At 39.8% G+C, this 16,124-nt stretch overlaps 1 protein-coding gene across 1 annotated transcript in view; it reads right to left on the bottom strand.

Moving 5' to 3' along the window:
• The window catches only part of COL19A1 (collagen type XIX alpha 1 chain), a 381,858-nt gene that overhangs the window by 318,781 nt on the left and 46,953 nt on the right, over positions 1-16,124 (bottom strand). Inside the window, exons 5-9 of the mRNA XM_007447208.1 lie at positions 13,003-13,126; positions 10,634-10,909; positions 6,498-6,578; positions 2,562-2,687; positions 1,437-1,499 (exon numbers count right to left, since the gene is read on the bottom strand). Coding sequence (XP_007447270.1) covers positions 1,437-1,499; positions 2,562-2,687; positions 6,498-6,578; positions 10,634-10,909; positions 13,003-13,126 — 670 coding nt within the window. The remainder of the gene's footprint in view (positions 1-1,436; positions 1,500-2,561; positions 2,688-6,497; positions 6,579-10,633; positions 10,910-13,002; positions 13,127-16,124) is intronic.

Genomic DNA, 16,124 nt, shown 5'->3' with positions numbered 1-16,124 from the left:
TTTTTTGAATATGTCTCCAAAAGCAAAGTAACAAAAGCAAAAATAAACAAGTGTGATCTCAAGGGCAAAAATAAATGCCCTTCCCAAACCCAAACATTTCTTCTCAAGCACTTGCTTAGGTGCCAGAAGTTCCCATGGAAGGTACAATGGTGGACCCTCCTTTGGGAGTCAAAAGACTGAGGCCGAGGATGGCTTGGCTGAAGCTTGCTGTGCAACTTTGAGGGATCAGTCATTTCACAAACTTCAGTCTCTTACCTTTCAAAATAAGGAGTCCATGTAGATTATATAAATAAGTTAGAACCATGGACTTCCAAGTTAAGGCATGAAAAGAATTTAAATCTGTTCTACCTTGGAAAGATAGTAAGAAAATAATCAACTCCTAATCTTAGCAGGAATTAATCTACCTAGTTAGCTAACAAAAGACATGACTCATAGAAAACAAACTTATGGTTACCAGAGGGAGATGGAGGGGGAGACAAATTAGGAGTTTGGGATTAACATATGCACACTACTACATATAAAACAGACAGCCAACAAGGACCTACTGTATAGCACAGGGAACTATACTCAATGTCTTGTAATAATCTATAATTGAAGAGACTCTGAAAAAGAATATACTTATATATATAGATACAGTTTTATATATATATATATATATATCTGAATAACTTTGCTGTACTCCTGAAGCTAACAATACATTGTAAATTAACTATACTTCAATTTAAAAAATGGTTAATAAAAAGACATGACTCAAAAGTGGGGAATAGACAGTTCCATTTTGAGAAGGACAGGGAGAAAGGAAAAGCATGGATCCTGGCTAGACTCAGATCTGCACAGGTCCAGCTCACCCACCATCTTCTCCAGCAAACTCTCTCCCCAGTCTCCCCAAGACTGTTACCTCAGGGCCCCTGCAACCCTCCTACAGCACCTAACTGGTGTGGCCTTGTAAGGTATTCTATCTCCTTCCAGATGTAAAATCCTGGAACATAGCTTATTCCTTCTATCCACTCTAACACCCAGCACTAGGCCTTATGCAGAGCAGGTGCTCAACAAAGGTGAGCTCTATGAATAAAGGGTGGGGAAGAATCTTCAGTGGAGACCTATCAGCAGACAGAGAAACAGGAGTTCGTCACATATCTGGGGAAGAAAATGCTAAGGAAGGCTAGAGCCCAACTAAAAGACACTTTCTTGCTTCACAGTTTTGCTTGTGGTTTACAGGTACATTTTAGGCCAGCCTTCCAGTCAGAATGCAAAAGCAGACTGACATGCTAATATAGTCTTCCTTATTTCAGTGATCAGCACTTAAATACAGCCCTCGATAGCCTTTCACAGAAATGTGCATTTGTATGGGACACAGGAAAATGAGGTGGACACAACTGTGAAGTCACTTTTGGACGAATCCTCTTTTGTCCCGACAGCATTGGCTGGTGTCTTACCTGCTCTCCTTTGTCCCCCTTCTGTCCAGGTGAGCCTGGAACTCCCAGTAATCCTGCTTCTCCCTGAGCAGAAATGAATTTTGTGTTATCAAATATTCTGTCACATTGAACTAAAAACACATAGTCTATAAATAAGAAGCTGACGACAGTAAGACAAAGCTTTGCTTTCCTGGGAGCTGATGCAGGTCCCTCCCCTGGGAGGCCCTTCTCCCCTCATCATAAGGCTCACTACCCCCTATTCTAAATGCCTGCCAGCATCATCTCCTCCCGGAGACCTTCCATGGGCTGGAACATGCGCTCCTCTCCACGCACCCTGCACCTCGTACTTGCCTTTCACCCGGAGCTTCCTGTGCAGGGCTATTCACTTGAGAAAATGTAAGCTTCCTCTAAACTCCCACCTCACCCTCCTCCCCACTACTCCAGCCAGGAAGGGAAGTGGTGCAGGATGCTCTAAGCCTAAGAATGCGTCAAGTCATGGTGCCGGGGACCTTCTGCTCTAGAAGCTGGGGCAAGTTTCCCTTCCCTTTGTACTGGTGTAGAGGAAAGCCGTCCAGAGATCACTCAGGCCTCTGAGTGCCACTAACATCCACAAAAGACGTCTGTGTAGCCCAACGGGCCCAGGCTTCCTGATCAGGAAGGGGCAAGCAAAGCAAATTCTTTGGGCAATAACAGAGCTCCTCTGCACTTCCTGTACAACTCACTGCAGAAAGGAGAGCTGGGTGGGTATTTGGGATACTGGACAGACACGGTCTCCACACTACGTAGAGTATCTTTGGGTATGCGTTGAAGGGCAGGCACTGTGTTTCCTTCATCTGTGAATTCGCAGAATTGAAGCCTATTCCTGGCATGTGTTATGCCCTTGTACTTAGCTGTTGTACAGGTGGTTCCTCCCTTTATTTTCTTCTACTTCCTACCCAGGAAAGAAGGTCAGATGGCCTCAGAACTCGCCAGATCAAAATCCAGGAGATCCTATCCCCAACCCCGTTCTCTTAACCCACCCAGCGACTGAGAGGCTCAGGCACCTGATTCAACCAGCACTAAAGGGAAAGGCCAGGGCCACACCCGCAAGGCCTGGCTCACTGTGTGGCGTGGCTTTTCCGTGGGCATAGGTGAAAGGGAGCATACCTTGTCTGGAATGCACTGGCACTGGTCTGTAAGTTCCTGCTTTGCTGGCAGAAAGGCAGACATTCTACTGGCATGAGCGGGTACGAATGATGCTGCAGTACTTCCAAAGCTATGCTGCTCTGGGCACTAAAATCCAGAAAGAGGCTTTAGGATATGGGGTCAATTCCAAACATGGTGACATTCCCAGTACTGACTCTCACCAAACTAGACATGACTGGAGTTTCTTACAAGAACTTCCTTCTAATAACCAAGGGTTGACACCAACCTGTGAAAGTCCATAATGACTTTGCCCTTTCACTAGACCCCTACGTTTTTATTAGACTGACAACACACTAGAAATGCATTAAATTGTTGGTTTTGGTGAGAAATTCAAAAGCTATTATAGGTGACTTTACGACAAGTACAGTAATATCAAACGTTTACAAGAATTACAATTGTTACAATAAAATACTTTATACAAATAACATTGGTATATGTGTTTTGGGAACAAATTTTAAAATAAAAGAACGTAATTTGAACTTTTAGAACATCGTTTACTTCAAGAAGATGATTATAAAGGCATGTAAAAGTAGAAAATAAACTCTTTTTATGCTCTAAGGTAGTATGTATTTAATCAAAGTATGTATATCTTATTCCAGTCCATTGTTCTTTATTCAAAAGTCTCCACTGTACCAGACAAGCGATGACTTTTATAACTTATCCAGTGTGTTCAGAACATGTGGGGACGGCCACATGAAGTGAAATTTGGTTACAAAGCAATGAACTTTTTTTCTGTCAAAAAATAAATCCAGATGGCCGTCTGAAGAAGACAAATGCACCCTTTCCTCTCAATATCATTTACCAGAGTCCTTACCATGGTTTGTAACTCTGAATTTTCAGTTTCATGAATTTGCAATTTCATATCTCTGAATTTGCATTTTAGGGGGAAGTGTTCACACATTACTTTATATACTACAAATTATATATGTCTGGAAAAACATTGTCAGGATACAAAATTAAAATATTGTCTGTGGTTATTTATTGTGATGAGATCATGGTTGATATTTATTTTCTTCTATGAAGTTGGCTGTATTTTCCAAATTTTATATAGTAAACATACATAACTTTTCAAACAAAATAGTATTTTGAAAAAGTGTGTAGCATTCTAATGCTTGTGAGCACAGTAAACACGGTAAGAAAAATAGCTCCCAGAAACACTGGGACTAGTTTCCTGTCTTTACCACTAGTTCTATCACATTTACTCTCTGCAGATTTAATGATTAGCTGTTTAGTTATCATCATAAGTTTCCAAGCCCACAAGTCTAAAAATTACATTAGAATGACACACACAAGACTATCACCAAAATGATCCATTTATCTCTTATGATTTGATATGATTTTCCAGCCAGTTCTTGCCCTGTGCCCCATGGGTTCAGCTAGATAATCAAGACCTATTCCGAGCTCACAGTTTTGCTCTGGATAACTGATTCACTACTTTAAGACTTTAAAAGCATGTCTCAGGCTTCACTATAAAACTGCTCACACTTTCCAAAAAGTGCCTACAGAGAACAAAAGATGTACAAGTAAGGATCCCCTGCTTCATAAAACCTCTGGTTTCGATATGACACATATTTAGTTAATAAACCCTCAGAATTTTAATCATCTTTCTCCTTTATTTTCAACAAATGTTGCTGATTTTCTCCTCTCTTCCTCTTTATTCTTCAGTCTCTCTGTCTAGGTCTGTAATCATGAAATCTGACTGCTTCAGAAACAGAAACCCTAATTAATAGCAGCAAAGAAGTATATTTATAGATTATCCTGGATAAATTTCACTTTTGAAATATGCTATAAAATATTATTAACAGAAAGTATGTCTGATTTGAAATTACAGGATAAAATTAGATTTTTAAGCGAGTACATTAAAATTTGCTGAGTTCAAATATTTTTCAAAAAATATAGTTGATGCCAAAATTAGAGCAGATGCACTTAAGTATCTTTTATATAACTATTTACCTTCCAAAATATATATTTCCATTAAATGTAAATACAGCACATATCCATTTCCTGTTAACGATTAACAGAATGGTGATGTCTGCCCCCAAATACTTATCAGCAAGAAAATAAGCAGTCTTTTGTTATTTTTTTCCAAGGTTGGAGATGATTTCCTACCTTGGATGTCTGCCCCCAAATACTTAGCAGCAGGAAAATAAGCAGTCTTTTGTTATTTTTTTCCAAGGTTGGAGATGATTTCCTACCTTATTTTTCTACTCGTTAAAACCAAATCTTTTTCAAACACGATTTAAAATTTTTTTTCATGATGTGTGGGGTCATGTCACCACTTTTAATTATCAAGCCACTCCATCGAATCCATCACCTATTTCCTTAAACAGTTTTCTCATAATTCAAGTTGGAGTGACTATTGGTCAAGCGTATAATATTTAGGTGCCTCAAAACATCATGTGGTTACTTTTCAATCAGGGAGAATTCGTATTTTAAAAGCTCTCACATAAAAGAAGCAGAATTAATTAAAGAAAAACTTCTGGAGAATTCACACCTTCAAGATTTAAATGTGTGCCTCCAGGAAGTCTAGGTATTTCAAGTCTGTGGATTGGCATTCTAAGTTACCTTTTCAGATATTTATAGAAAGATATTTGGCTGGCTTTCCTTGCAATGAGAGCCATAAGCTGGGTTGGAGGTATGGTTTATAAAACCAAGTTACATTAGCAAAACATATAATTTTTACAGACTTAGCTATGCTTTGAGTCAGTTGATCACATTATTATTCTACTACCCAAAGTGAGTGATAGAAGTTAAAAATATTTTTGAACTACTAAACTATGGATAAATTTTCTTACAATTTTCAATGGTAAATTTAGAACTTCTGGGAAATCTGACCCAAAGAATAACATTTTCACCTTTTACTTTTACTTTTCATATGTTCTTTCTGTAAGACTTTTCAGAATTAATCCCTTTCAAATACCAGTTAACAAGTCAAGAAACAATGTTTTGACATCTTTTACAAACAAAGCACTAATCATAAAAGAAGGGTACAAAAGTGTAATTCCCCTCAATGAGTTTAAAAGGTAGTTGAATAAATTAAAAACAAATACAACTATATCTAATAATATAAGACACACACATGACCATTGCAATAAGCGATGCAGAAAGTACTGAATTTAGTGGGCTTTTTTAATGGAAGGTTGGTACAAGAAAGTAATAGTTGTACAGTTAGGTTGAGAATATTAAGAGTGAGAGACTAAGAAACTGAATTTCTAATTTGTTGCAAACAGGGAGTAACCAAAGGCTTTGAGGGTGAGATGAGCAGAGGACCGGGAATGTGCCTTATTCTCGTCAGCCAGCCTTGTTCCTTAGCACAATATCTAGAAGATCAGTGTTTCTGAATAACAGATGTTTAGTGGAAGAAGGTAAATGAACCTACAAAGCAGTGATGCAGAGACTTATTCTGGCTATGTGGGGACAGGGAAGGAGGATGACACAATAATGCGACGATCCGAGCACGAGGTAAAGGTGGACCACGGCACTAACAGGAGAGGGGAAGATGCAGGTGAAAAATCTCTCACAAAGGAAAACTGGCCAGGAAGGGTGACGGCTAGGAGAGGGAAGTGAGTGACAATAACGTACAATCACAGATGTAAAACCCCTGTAACTGGAAAATGCTGATGCTACCGTCAGAGCGTGGTTTAGTGAGAAAGGCATAAGTTCTCTTTTACTCATGTGGAGTCCAAAGTGAGGCCATATCCTTCCTGAAGTTCAAGATGAAGCACTTGGATTAAAATTGTGACAAGAGACGATAGGACAGCCCCATGAGGGGTCTCTTGCTTGGAACTGTTTGCTCACCTGGCTTCAAGCGAAGACGTTCAGTGCTGCCCTAAATGTGACTCTACAGCCCAGGCAACTGGCCTTCTACAGTCTTCACACACCAAAAACTGAGCTTACCTTAGGGTCTGATATCTCACAACACGTTTCTTGAGCTATGAAGTTCGAGTTACAGTAGATTTGAAGTTGGTGAATTTCAACCTATTAAAAAATTAGTAATAAGATATATCATTAGTATTTTTCTTTTTGAAAATCACATTTAGGCATTTGAGAACAATGGTAATTTAACTGGAAAGAAAAAAGGAAGCTAATATTTATACAAATAGATAACTGGCAGGTATTTTGGTTTTCATTTAATTTAGGATTCATGATTTTATGGACCCTTTGAGAAACAGAAACGGATTCGGCTGTTGAGATAAATCTATATGTAAAGGAAATCAAGTAATAGAGCAATTGCAGATCTTTGCTCCTTGTTTCAAACCATCAAAAAGAAGTATTTAATTAAAGAGAGGTAATGCACTACGATAAGAAGAAAAGAAAGGTATTTAATTTTTATCTACTTTTCATGGATACTGTCTAATACCTAAGAATTTTATGTTACATGGCCTCTCCTGAGCACGACTCACAGTATTTTTACAAAAATCATTGATTCTTCTATTTGCTCAGCAAATCCACATTTGTTGGCATTCGGACATGAAATTAAAAGTAGTTTCAGGAAAGTACAACCATGTCTTCAAGTGCAAGATCAAACAACCACATCAGAGGAAGTAAATGGTACAGACTATTGACAAAATTTCAATATGACAGATGCACAGAGAGGCTGCTTCAAATTAGTTTGTGGTTGTAAATTTAATAATTTAATGAATAATCTTATGATGATATGACATATAACATAGGTCAGGAACAACCTCTTTCCTTCCCCTTCTCCCCGCCTTTCTCTCTCTTTCTCTCGCTCTCCTCTTTCCCCATCTTTCTCTGTCTCCTAATGTAACAGAGCTAGATTATGTATTTCTTTGAGGTCAGTAAGTACTTTCTGTGGTAAGACCCAACTATAATAATATAATAATCCTATGATAATAGAAAGCAGATATCTGAGGTTAGCTCTGAATCTCTAACCCAACACCAAAAAAGCAAGAAAGGAGGGGAAAAGCTGTAACTATTACTCTACACTGAGATGAACAAAATCAATTGAGCTCACAGAAAGCATTAAGAATTCCAGACATCTTTTGGATTCATGAGCAACCTAAGATTTGCAGCCAATGCAAAATTCTGAGATAAAATGAAACTTAATGATTTCTCTTCTATAACTTTTTGCAAGGTTATTGAAGTAAACTTTTATTTATAAAGTTTAAATACACTGTCTTAGTCTAATGAAACACCAGGCAGTAACATACCCATTATGTAGAATGAAGAATGTAGAGACTCCAATTAATTAATATTCTCCTTAACTAAAACTAATTTATCATCAACGTTGTTATCTAAATAGTCAATAAATACTGAAATTCTATTATGTATCATCCACTGTGCTAGGGCCTTCATATGAATTATTTTACTTAACTGAAGATAGATGATCAATTTTTCATGGATTAGAACCTAATAAAGTACCCATGACACTGAAACTACAATCAGCCTAGTTTAATTATGCTTTTTTAATTCATTAGTTGCTTTAGAATCCTTCACTGACACAGTGCTTTAGAATGAGAATGCACTGACCCTATCACACAGAATTATTTTGTTAAAAAAAAAATCCTTTTGTCAGTTTTGTCACCTATTTCTCTGCACGAAAGCACACGGGTAGTGTATGTAAAATAAAACCTAATCATTAGAAGGTTTTTTTGATAACTTACGTTCTGCATAAACAAAACATTTTCACGTTACAACAGATCTTATAAATCACAGAGCTTGTATGGAGATAATAAAAATATTAGTTTACTTAGAGTTTTAGTAGGACCAAGAATCTTTAAAAAATAAAATACGTATTTTATTTGTTTGTTTGACTTAAACAGGGACTCTCTCCTCTAAAAGCTCCATCATCGTGACATGGCTTTAATATTATTTCTTAAGTGAACTAAGATTCCACATTAAACTATGAAAGTGTTGTAAGACTGTAATTTTCCCACTGTGGCTTTTCATCAGGACTCACAGTGATATTCTTCAGCCTCAGGTTGTTCCCTCGAGTAAAAAGTTAATGAGACACAGGACACAACACTCAGCCCTGAGACGGGAGCTTGGAGTCAGGACCCCACTCTTGGAATAACTTGCTCCTCTCTCATTGTCATCTCTCCCTCAAAGGTTATGAATTTATATCTTAATCCTCATGTTCTTTGGTTCTTGCCATTCCCCACTTTGCCCTCGCTAGTCCTGCAGGAGATCAGATTCCAGTCAACACCAGGGCTCCAGCAAGGGCTACCGCCACCCCTACTCCTGTTACTAGAATCCGCTGAAGATCACTTCCCATCTACCTACGCTCCACCCACTGCTGGAAGTCACACGTCTGAGGTTTAGCTGCTGGACTCCACTTCCTCCCTTGACTCTGGAGAGACCTTTCTGAAAGGCCTGTCTAGGACTGTTGTCACTACAATTAATACTGTGATTATTATTGGCAGCCACCATTTACTGACACAGACTTGATCCATCTTTCTGACACAGACTGAGCCTTTAAGATCTTTGAGAGAGGAGTAGATTTTGTTGCTGTTTTCTGCTCTTTTATGACAGGTTGAACGGCCCTAAATAAATAAATGAATACACAGAAAACTGACCACATACTACGCACTATGGCACGTACACTATGCAATTATAACTGAGTCTACCAATATTATTTTATAATTTAGGATACCGAGACTCAGATAAATTAAGAGTGAGCAAGATAAATTAGCAGATCATAAGAGTTAAGTGGATGAGCTAGGATTTACAATCACATCTGTCTGATCCCCAAGCAAGCTCACTCTCCCTGATGCCATGATGTCTTATGTCCAGAACTGGCTTCTCCTGCTCTGGGGTATCTTGATAATCATCACTGAACCCTCGTTATGACACTCTCACTGATTTATTCATTGTGTCTAAGAGAAGAGAGCTTAAAGATAATATTTGGAGATATATATATATACACACACACACACACACACACACACACACACACACACACATATATAATATCTATCTATCCATCTGTCATCTATCTCCGATGCCTTCCACAGGGGCCTTTACAAATAATATGCTGGCCAAACATGTATGTGCACAGAACCATACTTTTGAAACAAAATTGAACTGTTAAGGGCTTTGTGTTAACAATTCCTGTTGGTGTCCTGCGTTCAGATTATTTTTATGGGTTTTCCCATCATTGCACCCATAAGAAAATGTGAAGTCATCAAATTTAGATATGTCTCCCTTTTTAAAGATTATAGGCCTTTGGGAAATTAACAATAAATCTGTACCATGTGAGCATCAAATATAATTTTTAAAGAAACTTTTCATCTGAAAGGGTTTTACTAGACAATTGTTCTCATCCAAATGACCTACTGTTGTGTTTCAGTCCAACAGAACTCTAAAAAAACATTATAAGCTAATGAAAAATAGTCTGCAATACAAACACTTGTGATTCTGAGGATGAATAAATAGCCTATTGTTCTTGAATGAAAACACCAGATAATCTGGAACCATTTAACTTAAATTTCATCTTTTTCCAGTCCTTTCTATTCAAGACATAGGAACTTAGACCAAGCTTACTTTTGTATAATATTTTCAATTTTTACTAACATTTAATTTTAATAACCTTATTTTTTAAGGCATAACTTAGTTCTTTTAAATTCACAGGCTAGAAAAAATGGGTGAAAATAGACAGAAAATAATATATATAAAGATATAGTTGGAGGGCTTCCCTGGTGACGCAGTGGTTGAGAGTCCGCCTGCCAATGCAGGGGACACGGGTTCGTACCCCGGTCCGGGAAGATCCCACATGCCGCGGAGTGGCTGGGCCCATGAGCCATGGCCGCTGAGCCTGCACGTCCGGAGCCTGTGCTGCACAACGGGAGAGGCCACAGTGGTGAGAGGCCCGTATATCACACACACACACACACACACACACACAAAATATATATATATATATAGTTGGAAATACATAGCTATGCTTCACACATCTGATAGCAAATTAATTTAAACAGTGTTGAGAAGGGAATATCTTATACAGTTATTAAAGGAAAAAGGTTTTAATAAGATACTTTATTTTACTTTATAAATGTTACTAGTTCACAACTCACGTCCACAGGCCTGCCATCTGAAGCTCGGGTTGCAATAACAGTCCTTCCGTGGAAGTCCACAGTGCCCTTTCCATCAATATGCCGGCTTGCAACTAAGTTACAGTCCGTATAGACCGAAATGGCCTGGGATTGTATACTGAAGCCAAGTTTATGCCACTGACGATCAAACAAAGGACGGAGTTCTCGATTTTTAAAAACGTAGTTCAACACATCTCCCTCCACAGCTTGGAACATAAATTCCACCATCTTCTTTCCACCATCAACTACTATAGAAACCTGCAAAAATGCAAATGATCTTTAAATGTTTGAAATTCAGTTTTAAAAATTATTAAAGCACACAAATCAAAACTCAAGGTGCTACCATATGACCCAGCAATCCCACTACAGGGCATATACCCTGAGAAAAGCATAATTCAAAAAGATACATGCACCATGATGTTCACTGCAGCACTATTTACAATAGCCAGGACATGGAAGCAACCTAAGTGCCCATCGACAGATGAATGGATAAAGAAGATGTGGTACATATATGCAATGGAATATTACTCATCCATAAAAAGGAACAAAATTGGGTCATTTGTAGTGATGTGGATGAACCTAAAGTCTGTCATATACAGTGAAGTAAGTCAGAAAGAAAAACAAATATCGAATATTAACACATATATATGGAATCTAGAAAAATGGTACAGATGATCCTATTTGCAGGGCAGGAAAAGAGACGCAGACGTAGAGAATGAACTTGTGGACACACGGGGGAAGTGGAGGGTGGGACGAATTGAGAGAGTAGCATTGACATATATACACTACGATGTGTAAAATAGATAGCTGGTGGGAAGCAGGTGCATAGCACAGGGAGCTCAGCTCGGTGCTTTGTGACCACCTAGAGGGATGGGATAGGGAGGGTGGGAGGGAGGCTCAAGAGGGAGGAGATATGGGGATATATGTATATGAATAGCTGATTCACTTTGTTGTACAGCAGAAACTAACACAACACTGTAAAGCAATTATACTCCAATAAAAAAAATAAAACAATTGAATAAAAACTCAAGCTGCATGTTAGTAGAACTGAGGTACTCAGTAAAATATTTTAGATGATACTTGTGTCCGTTGGATTTGTTAACATATAAGAACAGCAAACAACCGCTACAAAAATGCTTTAAATATGGGATATCTGGTGAATGTAATATGCTCCTTTCTTGAGAGGACATCTAGGAGTGTGTGTGTGTGTGTGTGTGTGTGTGTGTGTGTGTGTGTGTGTGCGTGTGTGTATGTGCGTATGTGTGTGTGTGTGTGTTTATCTAAGTATATATATAATTCTGTATGAGTGATTCAAGAATTAAATGTTACTAATTTAAAAACAATAAGAAATAATCAGTTCTCTTAGCATGGAAACTGAGATCAACTTCTTTAACCTTTGATGCTTTGCATGGTGCAAAGAAAATACATTTTCATAGAGAACATGTTCTTTCTGTTCAAGTCATATTTCCATCTTAATACTGTGATTATATAATAACATATTAAAAGACCAGTGAAATGAAAAACATTTCAATGGATATGTACGGAAATAAACACAGATGGATGGTGCCCATAAGTAATTGTGATGTTTACCTCCCCTCCCTGGAGCACCTGCGTCCCCTCCTTTCTGCCCAAATGCCACATCTCCCACAAGTATTCCTAGACCCCTGCTCTTCTCATATCCCATCTGGGGGGGCCGTCCTTTCCATGATCGCACAGTCCCCACCCAACTCCGAGCTGTCCTCAGCCACCACACTTGTCACCTTGTGCTCGTGCTCCAATAGGCTGTTCTCATACATGGCATCCCCAGACCTATGTGCTCCCTGAGGCAAGGAATCACGCTTTGCCAGTCCCTTATCTTTGTCACTAACTAGCATCTAGCATGTGTTCAATTATTTTTATTGATGGAATCAATATTTGTATCTCATCTCTTAATTTACTAAGGATTTTCAGAGAAAACAATGAACAGCTTTAAAATGATGTATAATATCAGAAATAATAGGAAATGAAGAAGTCGTCAGTGAGTGGTCTTGGTGTCAAAGAAGCAGTTGTAAAGGAAGGGTAGTTAGAGTGTCTTCAGACAAAAATAGGAATCTAGTAGAAAAAAACAAACAGAAAAACAATACAAAAAACAGAAAAACTAATCTTGCCTCACCCACCAGGCTCTCCCATTACAGATCTCAGCAAGATCCTTCTAACTCTGAGAATACTTGCATTTCCCTGTGGATGATTCCACTAAAAGACAGAATAGTCGTGCATGAGGTCTGCTCCCAAATTTATGCCCACAGATCCAAGATTCACCTGGCCTAATCCCACCAGAGGCCACAGATCAGTACATCTCTCTGGTTCCTTACCTGTGGCATATTCTGCTGGTTTAAAACCTGCCACAGAAACCACCGTTCCTTTTTGGTGCTTCTTGGTACCCGAAACACGGCTGCTATGGCAAACTCCTCAGGAAGGCCTTTGGGAAACACCTGACTGTGGGAGAAAAACAAAGAACCATCGTGGGAAAACTGAAGGCAAGGACACAAAATCTCGGCATGAAGGTCTCTGCAACACAACATCTTAGTCACATTTTCTCAATGAATTTAGAATTCATTATGCATGTTTACAGCATTCTACCAAATGCATACATGGACGCATCCACGTCTACTTTTACCTATGGATTTTGTATCCTTGTTCTTTCCCTTTTAAAAAATTTCCCGGGAAGGTGTTGTTAAAGCTTGAGGTGTGTAAAAGCAAGTGACTAGACTATAGTACTATGGGGCGATATTCATTTACTGAACGAGATGTTCCAACAGAATCTCAGAATTCACTGCATCTGGCAAACAGTAGACATTTATAAAGGAAATAAATAGTACCCCTAGGCTTTATCGGTAGACAGAAGTACAGAGCATTTCAAAGAACACTGCTAGCAATTAAATGTATACTTCCAAAGAACTTTTGTCATATTAAACCCTTGCAAAATGAACTCCTAATTCTGATTTCCTAGTAGGTATCAATTTAGGACTGAAACTAAATATAATAAAGACATTTTAGCTTATTTTTTATTCTTACAGAAAATAAGTAAATTATTTCTAGGTAGCAAAGAGAAGCCTAAAGACAGTCCAAATATGCTTCTGCCTCAACCTTGTTTCAAAATACTGGTCTCACTGGATCCATGAAGAAACTTGGGGAGAAAAATTCACCATGAACATAAATCATATTTAGACTTTCATTGGAAAACACGGAGAGATACATTCCTCAAGTTGACTTTTAAGGTATCTGCATTGTATGTAAAAACTCTGCAAGGCAGGAATCCTGCTTTTCTTTTAAAAAATCATGAGGAGTAGTAGGTAAGAATTCTCTTAAGGACTAACATAGCCAGAACTTGTTTATATAAATAAAACATCATACATTGAGATGGTTAACTACTCACTGGGAATATCACACCAAGGTCCACTGAAACTGACAACCAAACTCATGGAGAATTCTGAAACTTTGGTTTTACACTTTGTGTTAGAGCAGAAGTCACAAGTGGTAGGGAAATCAGGAACAAATATAAAAAAAAAAAGCTATGCTGGCCTAAAGTTCTTAGTTGGTTAAACTCACACGCGCGCACACGCACGCGCACGCACACACACACACACTCACGTATATACCGTATAAATGTAGGTGTATGTACATAAGCATACCTCAGGGATATTGCAGGTTTGGGGCCAGCTCACTGCAATAAAGTGAATATCATAATAAAGTGAGTCACGGGCTTCCCTGGTGGCGCAGTGGTTGAGAGCCCGCCTGCCAATGCAGGGGACATGGGTTCGTGCCCCGGTCTGGGAAGATCCCACATGCTGCAGAGCGGCTGGGCCCGTGAGCCATGGTCGCTGAGCCTGTGCGTCCGGAGCCTGTGCTCCGCAACGGGAGAGGCCACCACAGTGAGAGGCCCGCATACAGCAAAAAAAAAAAGTGAGTCACACGACTTTTTGGTTTTCCCGTGTATGTAAAAGTTGTGTTTACACTATGCTGTACTCTATTCCATGTGCAACAGCATTATATCTAAAAACGTACATACCTTAATTTTTAAAATGCTTTACTGCTAAAAAGAAATATGCTAGCCACCATCTGACAACCCAGGGTTGCCACAAACCTTCAATTTGTAAAAAATCCAGTATCTATGAAGTGCAATAAAGTGAAACACAATAAAAGGAGGTCTGCCTCTAAATATATATAAACTCTAGTTTTACATTCTTCACTAACCTGCTTACCCCCAGTCCGGAGGCTTTCTGGCTCTCAGCTCTTGTCTGGCTGGATGAAGAAAGAGGAGGCAACCTGGGGCCTCATTTTCATCACACACACACACACACACACACACACACACACACACACACACACACACACACCCCTCTCCAGCCTCCACAGAGGCTGGCTGGTCCCTCCCCGGGATGAGCCTCTCCCGTGTCCGGGGAGGTACCCCACCCCACGTGCCAGCAGCACCCCGCCCTGCAGTTCCGAGATTCTAACTTCCTCCTCTCTGCTGCCTGTGACCCCACTGCTTCCTGTCTTCTAAGAATGTATTATGTCTGTCTCTGTGGCTTCATCTCCCACTCTACAGTCATTTTTGCACTTTAGAGGATAAAACTCCATTTCCATCTCCCATCTCTCCCTCACCGATGCCGGTTTACAAATGTATGCATCTCTTCACCCTCTCCCCTGCTGTAAAACAGACAAAACTCCCTCCATCCTCGATACAGCATAATATTACCCTTCCAGGTATTCACCAAGTTTCTTAAATGAAGACTCTGAATGTCACACTGTCACAGCCCTCCGCCCTGAGCCGTCCTGCATTCTCAAAGCAGTCCCGTGGGCTCTCGCGAGTATGCTCATGGTGCGCCCCTCTTTCCGAGGCAGGCCATCACGTGAGCGGTCTCACCCAATCGGCGAGGGGGCCTGGGGCGGGGTCGGGGAGCCGCGGTTCCCGCCAGGAAGGAGCGCGCAGCTGCGGGCGGGAGGGGGAACCGCAGCTGCCGCCCGAGGGGACCCCATTGCCACAGGGCAATGTTGGAGTAGCCCAGGCAGCGGCCACAGCCACGACGGCAAATACAGCCTAGCTTACCCAGTCAAGAAGTTAATACAAGAACCGGACGGGCTTATCTCCAAATGGGATTTCCACCCATAATGAATAACTCCGGGATTTGTACTGGGGGTGGCGAGCAGATCAGAAAATGTGTCCTTCGGAATTCAGGCAATATCCCTGCTGTGGAAGCTTGTCAGTTTTTTTTTTTTTTTTTTGGCTTTTGCTTTTAATTAGGATGTTGGAAAATAATGAAATAATGAAAAGATAACCCCTTTTTAAACTTCAGGAATTCCCCCTCCCCCTCCTCCAAGCACTGCAAGGTCCGTCATTTCTGGAGCATCTGGAATGTTGAAGTACCGATGGTCACTCTTCACCCTCGCCCTAAAAAGACGGCCTCCCTATCTTTCGGTTTCCGCCCTTCAC

The sequence above is a fragment of the Lipotes vexillifer genome, unplaced genomic scaffold, assembly GCF_000442215.2.
Source record: "Lipotes vexillifer unplaced genomic scaffold, Lipotes_vexillifer_v1.1 scaffold1180, whole genome shotgun sequence".
Taxonomy (NCBI): Eukaryota; Metazoa; Chordata; class Mammalia; order Artiodactyla; family Lipotidae; genus Lipotes; species Lipotes vexillifer.
The sequence above is the reverse complement of the archived record's forward strand: the minus strand, read 5'-3'. Positions and strand labels throughout refer to the sequence as shown.